Genomic DNA, 18,117 nt, shown 5'->3' on the forward strand with positions numbered 1-18,117 from the left:
CTTGGCAAGGACCTGCTTGATTCACAAGAACAGGTTTCGCACCTCAATTGAGACCATGGAAGAGGTGAGATATATTTTTGGGAGGAAAACATAATTTCTGGGCACCTCAGAGATAAATCTATATATATAACCCCCCCCCCCCCCCAAACAGGCAGTCATACACAGACAAAGGCCTTGAGGCCCTCCCTATGTGACCTACACAATGGGTCTTGGTTTTCAGCCACAAGTCAATGCAGTGAGCCTTGCTGCTCTCTTGCTGCCAGTCCAGGCCACATGTGGCAGGCATGTGAGGCCCTCCTTGGCCACATCTGGCAACTAATTTGGAGTCACATCTTGTTGGCACCCTTGGGAAATGTCTGGCACATCTATAGCTCATTTCTGGTCATACTGGTGCTCATCCCAGCCAAGGGTTTTTTGAAACTAGCCACCCAATATCTATACCAGCCTAAAGAAACTAGCGACTTCATACAAGACCCCAAGGAAATTGAGGGGTTTGGTCTCCCATATCAGTGTCAACAGGAGTCAAAAATGAATACTCCCTTCTACCACTACACAGACCAACCTGAGGAGATTAGCCCCGTGCTACGATTCTTACAGCACCCAGAAGAGTTTACTGACTTTTACCAAGAACTACCACAATTTGAGGCCACAACTGATACCTTAAAGCACCCATCAAAGAAACTTAGTCCTGTGCTCCAGTACCTACAAGAGCTGGAGGAAATTGGTAGCAACCTACTCCAACGGGATTGCTGTCTCAAGTCTTCCTGCCCAAGAAGTGCCAGCCAAGTGAAGAATGTCACTCAGGTGAAAATGCATGAGAGGGTGGTAGCAATTAGCAAAGCTCATGTGTGGAGCTTTATGAGATTCTCAAAGGAAATAATGATACTATTTTTCCTTTAGGTCATGATTTGGAGAGGGGGAAAGGGAAGAGGTGGAAGCATCAACATGAAAACCTCTCAGTGTTTCAATTCCATTGCATGCCTCTGAATTGTATTGGGTTGTGAGACTTTTCGTTCTCCTAGGGAAATCTGTCTACATATTGGTGGACACTGTTTGGGAAGTCATGTTTTCTTGTACACACTTTTCTTCTTGCACAGAAACATGCTCATGTCCTTTCCCCCAAACATATCCATCTTGAGTTGTGCTCATTTATTGACATATAACCCAGAGGTGGGTGGGTAAAATATCTGTACTTGTTGGTTACTTCCCAGTGATAGGAACATGAAAGAAGTGGTAATACTTTCATCAATGGTCTGGAAAACCAAGAACTGGATAATCATTTCTTAAAACACTAAAAAATGTCATCTTTTCCATTTATAAAGGCAATTAACCACCTTGAGTCACCTACGGGCTGAGAAAGGCGGTATACAAATACAGTAAATAAATTAATAAATAATAAATTACCTGTGTTTACCAAAGACATAATTAATCTGAACCTATTGTATATATTCAAATATAAGTCACCTCATGTTTAAGCCAAAGAAAAGTTTGAAGACCAAGATTAAGGATTTTGATCTGACTTATAGATAAGCTGACTGTTGATAAAAGTTAAGGTACAGCATTAACTCTTATTTTTTTAAAGGCTCCTAAATCTTGTTTTTAAATAGAGCCACAAAAGGAATGAGCTTGATCCATCCCAAAAGAATGTAAAAGCAGCAATAATCCTTTCTTTCATGGTTCCATTTCAAAGAAGTGCCAAAAAGCTGCTGCTAGTGGCATTTTCCTGCCCAGACATTCAAAAAGGCCATAAGTGGTGCTACAGCAGAGAGAATAGATTCTCCCAGGACTGATTAAACACTTGCCTTTTGTCATTCTGTTCAGAGAAGGTTGTGGCTCCTTTTTGATAAGAGTCAAGATAAAGTATATTACATTGATTTGTGGATGAATCAAATCATGTATCTAAAATTACCTTCATATTGTGTATAAGGTGTATATATAACATAAATGAATTTAACGTTTATTACCCTGCTTCATATTTCCTAGTTCAAGATCTCCTGATATGTAATTGGGTTGATGATATACTATAGTAAGGAAGAGAATGGCCTGTGAGCTGCATGGTCCTGTTTCTTATTACAAACCATTATAAATTGAAATAGCCCATACTTTCTTTTTCTATATAATAGGTGCCCATGGACACGGCCTTCCCAACTCCTGCCGCCACATATCATGAAATCACAATGGCCGATGGTCCAGCAGGTAGGTGATGTGACAAGAGAAAATCTGTAACAGTCTTCACTGTGAAGGATTACACATTATCATATTCAGTGAATTTAGCCCGTACAGGCAGAGCACCCTCCCCATCCAGAATTCCAAAATACTCCAAAATCTGAAAATGTCCACATGGCAGACAAAATACTGACATCTTTGCTTTCCTATGGTTCAGTGCACATAAACTTTGTCTCATGCACAAACTTATTAAAATATGGTGCATGAAATTACCTTCAGTTATGTGTATAAAAAGTATATGACACATAAATGAATGTTCTGTTTACCTTGCCGCATAATTTCCAGTTCAAGGCCCCATTATATGTGTGTGACTGGTTGCAGGTTTGTATGAAGAGAAATAAGTGTTTTCGTCATGAAAACAAATAAATACCTAGACAAAATATATTCAATTTTTAATTTTTTAATAAATGCCAATTAAGAGATGGAATGATACTTTGTGGCTGAGATCCTGCACTGGAAGATAGTTAAAAAGATATATTTCTATATAGATCCAAGAGTACAGTCTCAAAGAGACAACTATAAATGCCAAATGTAATTCAACAGCTGCCTTAATATTTCTTAATATTTGATCATTAAATACACTATAAATTGATAATGCCTGAAGTAGCTCAACAACTTGGTGGTCCAGTTTTTTGCCAGATGGATCTTAGAAAAGACTTGACACCCCAAACTCACCACCCCCAAATCCATGGTCCTGTAGGAGGGGAAAGGGAAGATGTTCTGCTTGGAAATAGCTTTATGATGTATCTTCCAATGCAGGATCTCAGCCACAAAGTATTAGTTGGGGAAAAAAGCAGAAAGCGGAGATGAGGGAAGCAGAATGGAGCAGCAGTTGAGAGGAAAGCAATGTGGGACTCTGGGCAGAAGTAATCTTATTAAAAAATAAGAACACTTTAGTAATTATGTTGCCAGTCCCAGTTGCCATACATTCCTTTCTGTTTTCCAGAAATGCCTGGATATGGAAACAAGGAGCAGGTCACATCCAACATGACTGGGGTTCAACCCAACAACAAAAGACCCCTCACCAGGAGCTCCAGTAGGACCTCCCATAAGACCTCCAGCAGCCTAGCAGAAGACAGAACTGTTATGGGTAGACCACCAGCAATGCCACAGGCATCCCCTTCTGCACAGAATTTCCAGACAAGAAACCTCAGTAAACAGAACCTGAGGCCCAGATCCCCTTCCTCCCTATGCATTCACAGTGGATCCCCTGGGAAGAAGGATAGCCCAGACAACACAACTCTTGGGACCCCATTACTTGGATCCTCCCGAAAAGTCCTAAAAGGCAGCCGTGAAGATATGAAAGAATCCGGAAACATTTTGAGTGCCAAAGAATCCTTGACCTCAAGTGGGCAAGATGTGAAAGCAGAAGGAAAGCCCCTTTTGGACCAGAAGAACAGTCTAATACCTGCCAATATCAAGGCCAAGTATGGCACAACTGGTGTGGAGAAACTCGTTTCTGAGGAGCAGGTAAGAAAAAAATTATTATCCTACATTTAAAGGAGGTTAGAATGCCTTGGTCACAGCAAATGCAGTTCTTTTTCTTTTAGAAATATCATATGCCAAATTGAGAACCACATTTTTTTATGTCTCACTTTGCATTGACATCTTCAGATGGTTCTTAGTTGTGGACATTTCAGCTTCAAATGAGTTACAAGAGATGTTGGGCCTGGGACATCTCCAATGTCTGACAAAGCTCCAGAACAGAATGAGCGTTCCTTTGATATTGAAGCCATTGTCTGATTGTCCCAAGCTCCTTGCAACCTCACATTCAGTTTGAACCCTCCATGCTTATGTCTTCCAGGCACGCCGTGCTCTCTGTGAGGCTGGACTGATTCAGGGGCAGAAACGACTCAGCGACTGGGCATTCAAGCCACTAGAGAATCCCATGGCATCTTCACCTTATGCTGATTATTATGAACTAGGTTACAACCTGAGGTCCAACATTTTCCAAGGTAATAATAATCGGTTATGGTTTGGTCCCTAATACCATTGGAATTGGGCTTGCAGCTTTGACATGACAAATATCAACTACCAACTTTTTCTCTTCTTGACTCTGTAAATAGTCAGAAATATACCTTTGAAAAAAAAACCAGGATCAGTTTACTCTGGACTAGAGAGAACTGAAATTTTATGCCTTTAGAATGGGGCATTGAAAGAAGCTGAGCAAGAAACATTAATATTTGTGAAATGGGCAAATGGCTAGAGTGGAGCACCCTTTGACACAGGTTTTTTGTGTGGAAACAGCTGGTGATATTTTTCACCACATCTAGATAATTGATTTCCTCCTAACTGCTGCAAGTCTAATGCTTGGAAATGTTATTTTGGATTTCTGTTCCCAGAATACCTCAGGCAGCATGGTTATTCTGACTATGTGGCTGGAAAATTCTGGGAAATGTAGTTCAAATAAAAGAGCTACATTCTTAGCTTTATCCAGTCAAGCAGCTGTTAACGACATGGCTAAAGAAATGTAGCCTGCCTGTGTAGAACTTGGCAATGAACATTCTTCTCATAAAATCAGTAGTTTTGTGCCTCTTGAACCAGCAAACCTTTAGCTTAGAAAACTCCAAAATTACTCAGATTCTTTTTGCAAACTCAAGCAACCACTTCCACCATCTTGAGGCTTTCTTGCAGGCTATTATTTATTGGAGATGGTTGTCCATCTATAGTAGTAGTAGTACAAGTAGTAACAGCAGTAGCAATAGTTGCTTTCACCTACTGAAAGGTAAGAATCAGATGCCATTAAACTGGAGATCCTAGCAATCTTAGCCAAAATAGCGGTTGCTGTTGGGAGCTGCACTCCAAATTGTGGGTAGCTAGCTACGTGATCTCTATTCTTTGCACACTAGCAGAATTAGCAGATTTTGAACTGGATGTTTCAGTGGGTTTTTTAGCTGCCATGTAATATTCAGCAATTCATATGTGATAGTGCACACAGAAAGCAACTACTTACATAATTATACAGGGCTCAGTAGCAAACAGTTTGCAGAAGAACAAGCTAGGTTGTTCTATCCCATCCTCCAGTTCAGCCTATTTATTTATTTATTTATTTATTTATTTATTTATTTATTTGGAGCATTTTTATCCCGTCCTTCTCAACCCCTGAAGGAGGACTCAGGAAGGCTTACAATTGGCAGTCATTAGATGCCAACAAAGAAACAGTCAGAGCACAACAATTAACATAAACAGGTCAACAGCAATTTTAAAAGACATTATAAAAACAATAAAAATACATTAAAATATTGGCCCTTAAAATACTAACACAACCAAGTACGACTCCACAAATCCAAATCATAGCCCAGAGTTGCAGCCTAAGGTCTCTTAATTGACAATTCTCATGAGTCATTACAGTTGTTGCTCAGCCAGCTGCCCGAATGCTTGGTCCCAAAGCCAAGACTTGAGTTTCTTCCTGAAGGAGAGGAGAGAAGGAGTCTCCCTAATTTCACTGGGGAGTTCATTCCACAAACCTAACCCATCTCATGGGTATATTATCAACAAAACAAAAATCCATTGAGATATTCTTATCTGAAAACACTGAATGTTCAACTGATTATTTATTTATTTTACCCAACGAATCCCTAATCCTAACTCTACACCACCTGCTACCTGGTTATACAAGATGAGTAAGAAAGAAGACAGGTTCTTGCCTGCAGGATTTAAAATCTGAAATAAAACACAAAAAGATAAAGGACTGAGAAGGAAAAGGAACCATCACAACCAGGCACCAGTTCTTAAGGCTAGATAGCATATCTTTGAGCTTAGCCTGGAAGCATTTCAGAGAGGAGACGAACCAAATGGGAGCTGTTTTCTCCTCTGTTGCAGCTTAATGGGTTAGCTATTGCCAGGTGACAATTGACATGTCTAATTTTTCAATGGAGATTTTCTCCCAATGTTCTCACTTTCATCCATCTAAAGACAGCTTTAAATACCCAATTGATCTACTTGCAAAATCAGTTCTACAAGTCCCGGGATGGGAACTTCTAGCCTGTGTATATTCCCAGCTCTCAGCCAGCTGCTTCTTGCAGTTATCTCCTTTCAGTGATGAAAGATAAAATAGCATACACAGTTATAAAATGGGTTATTTAAAAGTTAATGTTTTAAAAGCTCTTCAAAGAACGTTGCAAAATGAGAAACAGGGCAAGCCTGGGAAGAACTAGCCAATCCCTGTTCATAGCATGGTGTGAAGAGGGCCCTACGGAAGAAGGTCTATTAAAGAGCCAGATAGGAACAGAATGAAATGGAGTTAGGCCAGGCAGAGACAGGGTGAAAACCAGTTAGGAGGAGTGGGATCTGAATAGAGCTTTGGGAGCTGGAGTCATAGGAAGGTTTCAGGGGTGATTTTTTCTTCTAATTCAGTATTTCTCAACCTTCGTCAAGCTGCAACCCCTTAATACAGTTCCTCATGTTGTGATAACCCCCCCCCCCCCCCCACACACACACACACACCATAAAATTATTTTTGTTGCTACTTCATAACTGTATTTTTGCAACCTTTATTAATCATAATGTAAATGTCTGATATGCAGGATGTATTTTCATTAACTGGACCAAATTTGGCACAAATACCAAACATGCCCAAATTTGAATACTGGTGGGGTTGGGGGATTGATTTTGTCATTTGGGAGTTGTAGTTGCTGGGATTTGTGGTCCATTTAGAATCAAAGAGCATTCTGAACTCCACCAATTACAGGATTGAACCAGACTTGGCACACAGAACTCCCATGACCCACAGAAAATACTGGAAGGGTTTGGTGTGAATTGACCTTGAGTTTTGGAGTTGTAATTCATCTACATCCAGAGAGCACTGTGGATTCAAACACTGATAGATCTTGACTAAACATGGCACGGATACTCAATATGCCCAAATGTGAACACTGGTGGAATTTGGGGAAAATAGACATTTGGGAGTTGTAGTTGCTGGGATTTATAGTTCACCTACAATCAAAGAGTATCCTTAGCCCCACCAATGATAGAATTGGGTCAGACTTCCCACACAACTCCCATACCTTGAAGGGACTCACTGGTGCGAGCCTCCCTCTAGCCTCACACACTCACCCTCGCCTGCACATGCACACCACGCTGTCATGCACCAAGCATGCCTGCTCCTCCCTCCTCACTTGAAGTCTCAGAAATAGCCTCCCCCTTAGCTGAGAGTCCAGTCAATCACAGCAGAGGAGGGCTTTTAGTGAGAGGATTCACCGTCTGTTTCCAAAAAGGAAGAGAAGGAGAGGTGGAGAGATCTTCAGCCTTCTCTGCCAAAGGGGTTCCTAAGACCATCAGAAATACATGTTTTCTGATGATCTTTGGCGACCCTTCTGAAACCCCCTCATGACCCCATGAGGTGTCCTGACCCCCAGGTTGAGAAATGCTGATTTAATTGTTATACATCTTTGCATGTTTTATTTCTGAATGTTTTACTCTAATAACTTATAAGGAAACGTTTATCAGATTGAACCTTACTAATTAATACAGTCACTACTGTGATCACTTTGAGGAAAAGGTATCAGATCTAAAGTGGATCTTGATGGATAGCAAGGCAAAGTGGTTCCTCCTTCCATAGTCAATTAAGTTGTAGTGAGCTACTACTTCAAAACATAGGAAATAATCACTTTCTGTTAAAAAAAATTCGCCTGATATAAATATGGCCACAAGAAAAAATGGTTGAGCTTGGAGAATTTCTAAGATATTCACTATTCATAACATTTGTCATCAGAATGTCTTCTTTCCTATTTTGAAGGACTGGTTCTTTTATCTCTCTCCTCCGGCCATGTCCTGGGATGCAGTTCATAGATGATTACAGCTCAAGAGGCTTACTCTTTTTCTAAAGCCTTTATTTTTTCTTGCAGGAGGACCATTAGAAAGCAAAAGTCTGATGAAGGACTCCTATACTCCAGATGTGCTAAAAAGATCAATTCGGGACCCTAAACATTGGCATGGAAGGAAAACTGATGATCTAGGTAAGGAGCCCTAGATTTTGAGGAGAACAAAGAAAAGGGGGCTGAAAGCAAACGCTGTATCAGTCAGGTACCTTCCCTCAAATCTGTAATATGGGGATAATAATAATACCCCAATGCTTTATAGGGTTATTATAAGGATTACAAAGATAATGCTATGGATCACTCAGAAAATAGAGCTATATATAAATACTTAGTATTATTATAATCTAAACATTTGGATTTCACCCAGTTCAGTGCTTGTAAAGCTCACACCACACGCTTGTACATATATTTAAAGAATCTTGTGCAGTCATTATTGGTGGGAATAATAATCCTACAACATGTGTTAATTCTCCATGACTAGTTAGAATTATGGCATTTTTTTTATCCAAATGATTGCATACCTTGTTGGTTTTCCTCTATCTTCAAACCACTAAACACAAATCTGTCTTTTGATGCCTTGACCCTTTGTCTTTATTGGCCAGGACCCAAACTTTTCTAACAGCAACCTTTCAATCCTAGTGCTTGCAAATAGATCCATAGTTTTTAAAAAATCCAAACAATTTTTAATGCTTCTTAACAGGAAGATGGTTCCAGAAAAATGCCCTAAACCTTAATCTGCAAAAAGCTTTGGAGCAAAAAATTGGGGAGAAGAACAAAGGCGGCAAATCCTAAGAGGGCATAAAAGAGGTCTGCAAGTCCTCTGTGAAAGATATGTGTTCTCCCTACCAGTGGAATAAACCTCTTGCAGACTCTGGTTATGTGTGTTCGTTATGCACGTTGATAAAGCAGCAAGTGAAGTTTGTTCATCAGGACAGGGAAGTAAATCTTCAATCTAGGAGTACTTAAGGAATTCAGCTTTATTGAGGACAACCCACTCATCAACTACTCTGCATAGGCCTAAGAGAGCTGCCATAGTTTCAGAGAAACCCAAGACAATTGTCCTGATTTCTGTTTTTTCCCCCTCCCTTTTCCCATAGTTTTGTTCAAATTTTCTAAAAGGGGCAGTGACATAATAACAATGAATGAAAGCTCATTTCTAAATGAACAAAAAGGTAAGTCAAATTCAAATACTTTTCACAGAACGTTTGACAGCTCCAATTGCTTACACATTTCACTTTTTTATACGATCTGAAGAGAAACCAGAGTATATTTCACATTTCACTTTTTCAGCTTCTTTGTGTACCAGATATGAAGATGTTTTTAGGTTCTGGTCAATTTTTCAAAAGTGCCCTTTGAAAAAGTGATTTTGAAACCAAATGGTCACTCATTCTCAGCAGTTAAATTCAATAGGCACAGTGGTTCCTAGTATGGAGGTGCCCATGTACTTGCCTACCCTACAGATCCTAAAGATCTCCAAAAAGGGGAAATGGCAACCCTATTCAGCCCTCAGATGGTTGAATAAAGTAAGATGCCTGCTAAAGATAAAGAGGAAAACAGTAGCAGCCCCGATTCAGAAGTAACATAGCTAAACATATATTAAAACCCAGATTTTAAAAATTAAGCTGTTGAAATACTGGTTTCATATGAATGAATCTAACAGTTATTAGCTTCTCCTACATTCAGTTAAACCTTCATGTTCTTGGTTGTTGTGAGTTTTCCAGGCTGTATGGCCATGCTCCAGAAGCATTATCTTCTGATGTTTCATCTGCATCTATGGCAGACATCCTCAGAGCTTGTGAAATCTGTTGGAAACTAGGAAAATGGGGTTTATATATCTGTCGAATGTCCAGGGTGGGAAAAAGAACTCTTGTCTGTTTGTCTTGTCATGTTCTTTTCATCATAAATGTGAATAGATGTGTGCATTTGGGTAAATTCTAATCAACAGCACAGCAACAGTAGTTTTCAAGCAAGTGTTGTTCATATCAGCTGCTTAGTTTCCTACAGCTGTTAGTTAGCATTCATCTCTGATCTTCAAGCATTCACACTATTTGATGTTTAGAGATCAGCAAATTTGGTTTTTTCAAGGCAGAAAGTTGATTCGTATCACTTGCTCATTTCAATAATTGTTAGCAATTCAAAAGGTAGCAACTGGAAGATTAAATTGAACTATACAAAAATACTATGCAGAGTTTATGTGGTGGCGAAAGAATACCAAAGAAGCAGAAGTTAAAAGAAACAGAATAAGAAGAGAAAATTGCTTCTTTTTTCAGAGAAAATATACTTGGCCAGCAGCATTCCTAAACTCATTATAAACATCCTGTATACATTGAACCTTTTCTCATATCAATCTTATCTGCTGTCAAACATCTGTATATCTCCCACGCAATCTCTTACTTGTTGCAAATAATTTGTGTTTATGTTCTTTGGTGGCAGCTTCCATGTCATCAGGGCAGTCTATGTGTTTGAGGTTTGTAGAGACAGGTGCTTTCCAAGGTACTGAGCCAAATTCAGGGCCTTGGATAGATCCTTTGGAATAAAACCTATAGTGGAATCCATCAGCCAACATGTTTTTTCAATAGATTATCATTACAGAGTGCTGCGGATGACTTTGGAGCACTGTCATATATCATCTTGAATTAATCAAGATGATATATGACATATATTTGTTGTATCATATATTTATTGTATCAGAAGTGAACCGAGGGTACAGTTGTAATGTATTTAAAAAAACACAAAGCTTAAAAAACTTGACATTACACTAAATGTTCTTTGACCAGTAGCTGGCCACGTGGAGTGCCTCTGGTGTTGCAATAAGAAGGTCCTCCATTGTGCATGTGGCAGAGCTCAGACTGCATTGTAATAGGTGGTCTGTGGTTTGCTCTTCTCCACATTCGCATGTTGTGGACTCCACTTTGTGGCCCCATTTCTTAAGGTTGGCTCTGCATCTCGTCGTGCCAGAGCACAGTCTGTTCTGCAGCTTCCAAGTCGCCCAGTCCTCTGTGTGCCCAGGAGGGAGCCTCTCATTCGGTATCAGCCATGGATTGAGGTTCCAGGGACATGAGAGAAGCCTCCCCATAGGATTGCAACACTTCCGGGCATTTCCCAGGCAACATCTTTGTAAATAGCTTGCAACATGCATTCTAACCATGATGGTTTGGAAAGGTTTTTTTTTAATTGTAATGCCTGGGATCCCTTGGATTCTGGGACTTGTAGTCTAAAAATCACATTTCTAAGCACTGCCCACCAGGTTTATGTGCCATCAGAATTAAAAGAATCTTATAAACATCTAGGCCCACAGTTAAGAAATCGTGTCCGCATTTTTAAGGCCAGATACACTTGGATTGTACAGCATACAGTATAAAAACACTGACAATACTGGTTTCCCTGATCGAGCCAGGATGTTTAGATTACAATTTCTCTAACTCCTATGCTGGAGGATGCTAACAGTTGTAATCCCAACACACCTTTCTCAAACTCAATTTATAATGGCAGCTACTGCCAAAGGGCCATTCTAGGTATCATATTTTTTTAAATCAGAGCAAAAAGGAACTTGTCATGTTTTATTCTTCTGAAAAAATGCTGCAGGTATTCAGTGTGTTAGGCTGTAGCCTTTGCCAGTTTAACTTGATCTGGTACTTATTTATTACTAAAATTATGTATAGTCTACCTTTCATCATAGAATGACAAGGCGGTTTATCCTTCACACAAGCCAAAACAATAAAACAATAAAACAGACACCAGTATCTGAACTTCAGTATAGGTATACCACAGCTAATGAAGTAGGTGTGTTCTTGGATATTACTTTAATATAGAAACATCCTTCCTGAATGTTAAAAGGGAGAAGAGCTTAGATCTATAAGGTTTCTACATCACAAAATATGGAGTTCAACATATTTCAGCAAACTTTTTATTCATAACAAGCAACATGATGTGAAAAGGAGATCAGGTAAGTCAAATAAGCAAAAGCATTTTGAGACCACTTTGGAACATCTTTGAAAATGCAGGTCTTCTTTCACCAACCACCACTTTTGTTATGAATACCATTTCAGTGGCCAAATCTATATATCCTTATTTAATTTATTATTCTGAGAGTAGCTGCAAAGGTAGGTCTGTATATGCTCCCCTTTTCTCTCTGTTTTGTTCTTCATGCCTTCTTATTTAGGGATTTTGGAGGTAATTACAGTTTGCCTTTTGTGGGCATATAATGCAAAGCTACAGTACAATTAGCTAAATGAAATACTTGTTCTTCCCCAGAGTGTTACTGTTTTGTTTGTTGCAAATATGCTACTTCTACCTGACCAGTCCACCTACACCATTCTCTGAATGCCAATGCTACTTTAAAAATTTCCAGCTAGACAGAAGACAAAGAGGGCCAGACAAGCATTAAAAGAGCTACACAAGCATTAAAATGTTAAAACTTTGTTAAAAGGAAATTTGGTATCAGGGGGTCTTTTTTAAAACTGGCACATGGCTGTATTTTGTATTGTAGGACAGTTCAGATTTATTTTATTTTTTTAAAAAAAGAAACAAAACTGAAGTGCCTTTTACACTACAGGCAGTCCCCAAGTTATGAACAAGATTGGTTCTTAAGTTGAATTGATTTGTATAGGTACATTTTTAAAGTGTAACTCAAATATATATCTTTTAGCTTTGAATAGCATAGGGAAGCTTCCAGCAGTCACCAACGAATCCATCTGCAATGCCAGAAATACAGCTTAATGGTGTAACATTAGAAAATGTTCACCATTTCCACTATCTTGGCAGCACATTTCCAGAAAAGTCAACATTGACACTGAAATACAACACCACCTGAACTCTGTGAGTCTAGCATTTTTCTGAATGAAGCAGAGAGTGTTTGACGACATCCGTAGACAGACCAAGGTGCCTGTTTATAAAGTGATTGTCCTCCCAACCCTGCTATATGCCTGCAAAACGTGGACTGTCTACAGGGGTCACACTCAACTCTTGGAACAATTCCATCAGCATTTCCTCTGAAAAATCGTGCAAATCTCTTGGGAAGAGAGGTGGACAAATGTCAGCATGCTGGTAGAAGCAAAGACCGTCTGCATTGAAACGATGCTCCTATACCATCAACTCCACTGGACTGGTCAAATGGTTTGAATGCCAGATCACCATCTTCCAAAGCAGTTGCTCTACTCCAAACTCAAGAATGGAAAACAGAATGTTGGTGGGCAGGAAAAGAGATTTAAAGATGGGCTCAAAGCCAACCTTAAAAACTGTGGCATAGATACTGAGAACTGGGAAGCCCTGGCCCTTGAGCGCCCTAACTGGAGGTCAGCTGTGACTAGCATACTGCAGAATTTGAAGAGGTATGAATGGAGGGTGAAAGAGAGAAATATGCCAAGAGGATGGCACATCAGGCCAACCCTTCCACCTGGAAACCGATATCTTCAATGCGGGAGAACATACGGATCAAGAATAGGGCTCCACAGCCGCCACCTATGAACCCACCGTCAAGATACAAGAGTTGGAGAACTATCATACTTGGGCTATGAGGGATCACCTAAGTCAAAGCATAGGGAAGGGTGAACAACACCCCTGTGGTGTTTATTCTGCTGTCTGTGTCTTCCTTCAGAAGATTTCACCTCATTTTCTGTCCCTATGATAATAGGATTTGGAAAAAAATGCTTCTTCTGGAAATAAGGGTTGATGAGAAAGCTTCAGTGGAGACACCTTTTCCCCATGATAACTATTTCAGGGGTGATTTTTTTTTCTTCCTCAGGGTAGATTTCTCTCACTTCATGTTGTCTCATCCCCATTCTTAACTGTGAGTCATTTGTAAATCAGATGTTTGTAACTCGGGAGCTGTTTGTATACAATTATACTATGATTCCATTTTGAATGTCATGGCTTCCCCCTGTGGAATCCTGTGGTCTGTAGTTTGCTGAAGAAATAGACCTTTCTCATAGAGATTTCTCTCTAAATTGAAAATCCAAGGATTCCATGGAGTATTGTTATGGTTTAAACTGAAACTACAGTGCTATAATTCTCTATTCTGAAAACTTTCTAAGAAGGAAGTGAGTTAGAAAAGGGAATGCAGAAAGTTAGGTTAAAAAAACAGTAAATGGTGTCCAACAACTTTGGAGGGATTTTACTTGATCATCTCATATCACTCATGCATCCATACCATTCACAATCTCTTTCTTTCTCTCTCTTTTTCTCTCTCTCTTTCTTTCCAAAACAAACATGCAAACACAAACACACAGAATCCCAAATCTGCTGATCCATGTTGATCAACCAAGGGAAGGGATTCCTCAGCTCCTCCCTACTAGAATAAGGGTAATTTTGGAAGCACAAGGCTTCTTCAAGGCAATCTCTATAGAAACACTCCCACATTGTCCATACAAGCAGCCAGCTCTGTTGAGTTGAAGCTATTTCTAGCAATTATCTCCACCAGAAGCTGGTCTTTGGTAAATCTAACAGCTCTTGCCTAACCAAGACACCTACCCATACCTATACCAAATATTTTAGATTGCAGTAGAGAGAGTCTATAACGATATGCCATTTCTAGTAAAATTGGTTTCCTGTTGAACTACTGTGGGAATTCCAACTAATCTTAGTAGGAAGTCCAAGTGGAGTGTCAGATGATATCAAAGTCCTTGTTCATCAAAAAGATCTGTGGCTTCAGTCCTGTGACCCCAGTTTTACTACCCCGCTATCCATCTGCTTAATGGATTTATCTAGATCAGCTGAGGAAGGGATGACATTTTTATCCTCTTCATAGCACATTAGAAAGGGAAGTTTAAACCTCGAGTCTTGGCAGAGGTGAAATAGTTGTCTGTAGCTTGCTTCCAACAGAGTTGGCATCATCAAGAGGTTCTGTGACTTTGGAGCCCATTTCTAAAAAGCCATGCCCCAGTGTTCTCTTGGGATTCTTGAGGGTTTCATTGTTGAACTTGAAGCTAGGAAAGAAGCAGTAATCTCCCACTTGATTTAAAAAAACAGGGCTCTTGTTGTCAGGGTTGAATATAAAAAATCCCTTGTTGTGCTTGGGCTCCTCGGTGGAAAGACCAAGTCCTTCCTTCAGTGTAGATCCTGGAATTGCAGGAAGGCTCGTCACATAGTCATCAAATGCTTTGGGAATAGCTAGCATTTGTTCCTTTGCTGACAGCACATTGTCTGGTTTCTTCTGATCCATCACTGGGCTTGAGAGATCTGCACTTGTTTCTGGCACACCTCTGGCCATTCCACTACAGTTATGCATCTCTTTCTCTGAGGCCACCACAGATGTCCAATGTAAAGAGCCCTCTACTTCATTTATTGGTAAATTTTCAGTGGTAATGTAATCCAATGGTCCATCTTGACCAGAGTTGTTTGTACCGGGAAGATGTTGTGTACCCCTATTTTTGTTGTCTTCTTTCACATACATATCCCTTTGAGATACTTCTTGTCTTTTCAGAAGTTGCTGCTTCTTTTCCTCCTGTCCATCACTGATCGTAAGAAAAAATGGAACTGCCTCTTTCTCTTTCCCTACTGGGAGCTTCTGGGGGTACAAGCAATGGGGCAATTCCATATGCTTCAAAGACAGAGACATTTCTGTTTTTTCTGATGGTATAGCTTCCATATCTTGTAAAACATCACGTACAGAAGATTCTGGTGAAAGGTGTAAGTATGGGCCATCATAATCAAAGATCTGAGGCTGGTGACTACTGAGTACTGTCTTTTCAACACTTTGAGTCAAAAATTGGCCAGCTTTGCTTACATTTGGAAGTTTAATTTCTGCCATACTTTGAGAGACACGTGAATGCTGTGCTGTTTTCCTTGACTCAACTGGAAGAGACTCTGGATGGGTCACCAGCATTTCCCTGTGGCAGAGAAATAAATGATACAATGTCAGCCAATACAGAGATTGTCAAACTGAATACTTTAAGACGATGAGGTCAAAAATGAAGGCAAAAAGGATGATCTTTGGAAAAGTGTGTTTCCTTGAGAGAATGCCAAGATAAAAGAGTTCTTCAAGAGACCTATGTGGGTAAAAGCAGTTTATGGAGACCTCTAAAGTCTGCATTTCTGTACAAACTTCCCAATTGTGGACTTTCAAAAACCATAAGTGATCTGGAGCACACTTGTATGTGAAAATTCACACTCATCAGTACAGGATAAATATGATCATAATTTTAAAGGAGGGGAAATTATGCACATAAATAAATCAAGTTTAAAAATTCTTTCAAAAATTGCACATACCAGCAGAAGTTTTTACAAATACAAACATTCACAAAAATAAAATTGGTGATAGATAACATGGTTTGCCTATAGAAGATCCTAGATTCAATAGTTATCTAAGGACTGCATCAAGCAGAGGTTTTCCTTAATTTCTATATACTTCAAAAACAGAATCCAATGGGATTTTGTCTCCACAGAATGTAGAAATGGGAGGATTTGAAAGACAGGCATCAACTCCACTTGTCTCCCTGCACATAGAAATGCTTTAAAACATATTTTTCCTTGGGCTGGGAAGTGGTGGATTCATCCAGGCAGGTGGATATCAGGAATAGATTTTTAAAACGCTTTTATTGATGTCACTGAACAATTTTGAACACCTGAAATTTTGAATTATTGATAATTTCTTCTTTTGCACTCCTGCAATTGCGCAATTTTCAAGAATTTATATTAGGGGAACCGAATGGGAGGAGGGAAAAGCCACTCATGTAGTGAGGAAAGAATCACAGAGTTTAGCTAGAAAAGGGCAAAGGGGATCTTATGTGATGGAGGTGAGTAAATTCTCCAGTTTCTTTAAAGATGGAACACCACAGAATGCCATGCAAAGAAGATTATTACACACACACACACATCCGTTTGTGGGAAGAGGTCCTAAGGAGCCTTATAGTGATGTTCTCTACATCAAAGACCTTTCAACTTGTCTTGCTGGAGTTGGAAAATGGCATTCACCATCTAATTTTCCTGCCCTCTTCTGCCAGCTCTAGATTTATAGGTCTAGTGAACAACTGGTTGGAGTCACATCTCCAAAAACTTTTCCTTATCACATCAGGTTGAACTGAAACTCATCTATCAAAATTAGACAAGTGCATGATTATTTAACTCCTCAGCATCAATCCTTGATTTGACCCAGTTATGGGGCAGGTTTGTTAAAATGTGTTTTTAAAAATGTCTACTCGGTCATTCCCATGACACTCAATTGAGCCTCTTACCCCAGAAATCTGCACAAAAGTCTGTATAGAACTACAGTTTGAGGGGCTGCCATGGCTGTGGGGGACAACATTTGCAAATGTTCCTTATATTCCCACTTTAATAGTACTTTATACCAGAGCTTCTTAAACGTGTCCACTTGCAACTGCTTTCAGCCTGGGAAATTTTTACAAGACCTTTTATATAAATGTATATAAAATAGTTATAAAAAGCAAACAGTTACTATAAGAAATCAGCATTTGTGAGGATTGTTAAACAGACTGATTTTTCTTTTTATGAAGTACAGCTGAAGCATATTCTGCAAAGTCCACTGTAAGCTGTACACAATAGATCTGTGTAAATATCTAAAACAGCCACTATAAGAAATTCAGAAAACTTTGAGCTAAAACGACCGTCTTTGGGGTCCATACCTGCAGTTTAAAAAGCAGCGCTTTAGACAGAGTAAACGTCTCAGCTTTATATGCTCACCTTTCTAAGATCTTGGTATAGTCGAACCCTTGCAATGCTGGAGAGCTCTGTGTGCTATGGTCTTCCAAGTTATCTGGTAATTCTACTTTCTGAAAAGAAACAAGGTGAGGTGTCAAGGAGAGGTGGAATAAAGAGCCAAAACAAAAGAGTCAACTCATTGAATTCAAATTAAACTCTCCTACATATATGCTCATCTGTCAATGTGTCTATCCAGCCATCAAAAAGTAATGTTCACATATGGCAGGAATTCAGGATGGTTCTTGGGAAACCATGTGCTGGCTTGATGCCTACATGCAACTGACCCCACAAATATTCAGATCCTCTCTTTTACATCGTTAACTTGTCTGGAACACATTCACAAGCATGTCTATTAAGAGACTGCTGCACTAGGTAGGAGGAAATAAAGCCACCAAAATTATCTCTGATTCCATTTCCA

General features: G+C 39.5%; 2 protein-coding genes across 2 annotated transcripts in view; one reads left to right on the forward strand and one right to left on the reverse strand.

Annotated features, from left to right (window-relative positions):
• Positions 1–3,448: 3,448 nt before the first annotated feature.
• On the forward strand, positions 3,449–9,400 carry CIMIP4 (ciliary microtubule inner protein 4). The gene is made up of 4 exons (XM_067469216.1): positions 3,449–3,696; positions 4,031–4,181; positions 8,073–8,183; positions 8,746–9,400. The coding sequence occupies exons 1-4, from the start codon at positions 3,526–3,528 to the stop codon at positions 8,835–8,837; spliced, it is 525 nt and encodes a 174-aa protein (XP_067325317.1). The 5' UTR covers positions 3,449–3,525; the 3' UTR covers positions 8,838–9,400.
• A 2,538-nt stretch (positions 9,401–11,938) lies between these two features.
• Positions 11,939–18,117, reverse strand: part of CSF2RB (colony stimulating factor 2 receptor subunit beta) — a 31,008-nt gene continuing 24,829 nt past the window's right edge. Inside the window, exons 13-14 of the mRNA XM_067469215.1 lie at positions 17,682–17,770; positions 11,939–15,871 (exon numbers count right to left, since the gene is read on the reverse strand). Coding sequence (XP_067325316.1) covers positions 14,809–15,871; positions 17,682–17,770 — 1,152 coding nt within the window. The 3' untranslated portion in view covers positions 11,939–14,808. The remainder of the gene's footprint in view (positions 15,872–17,681; positions 17,771–18,117) is intronic.

Source organism: Anolis sagrei, chromosome 5, assembly GCF_037176765.1.
Source record: "Anolis sagrei isolate rAnoSag1 chromosome 5, rAnoSag1.mat, whole genome shotgun sequence".
In the NCBI taxonomy this organism is placed as follows: domain Eukaryota; kingdom Metazoa; phylum Chordata; class Lepidosauria; order Squamata; family Dactyloidae; genus Anolis; species Anolis sagrei.

Excerpts from the sequence above, each read along its gene's own strand:
- CIMIP4 (XM_067469216.1), top strand. The coding sequence starts at position 3,526 with ATGAAAGAATCCGGAAACATTTTGAGTGCCAAAGAATCCTTGACCTCA. Across the intron at positions 3,697-4,030 it reads AACTCGTTTCTGAGGAGCAG|GCACGCCGTGCTCTCTGTGA; the intron begins GTAAGAAAAAAA and ends TATGTCTTCCAG. Across the intron at positions 4,182-8,072 it reads GAGGTCCAACATTTTCCAAG|GAGGACCATTAGAAAGCAAA; the intron begins GTAATAATAATC and ends TTTTTCTTGCAG.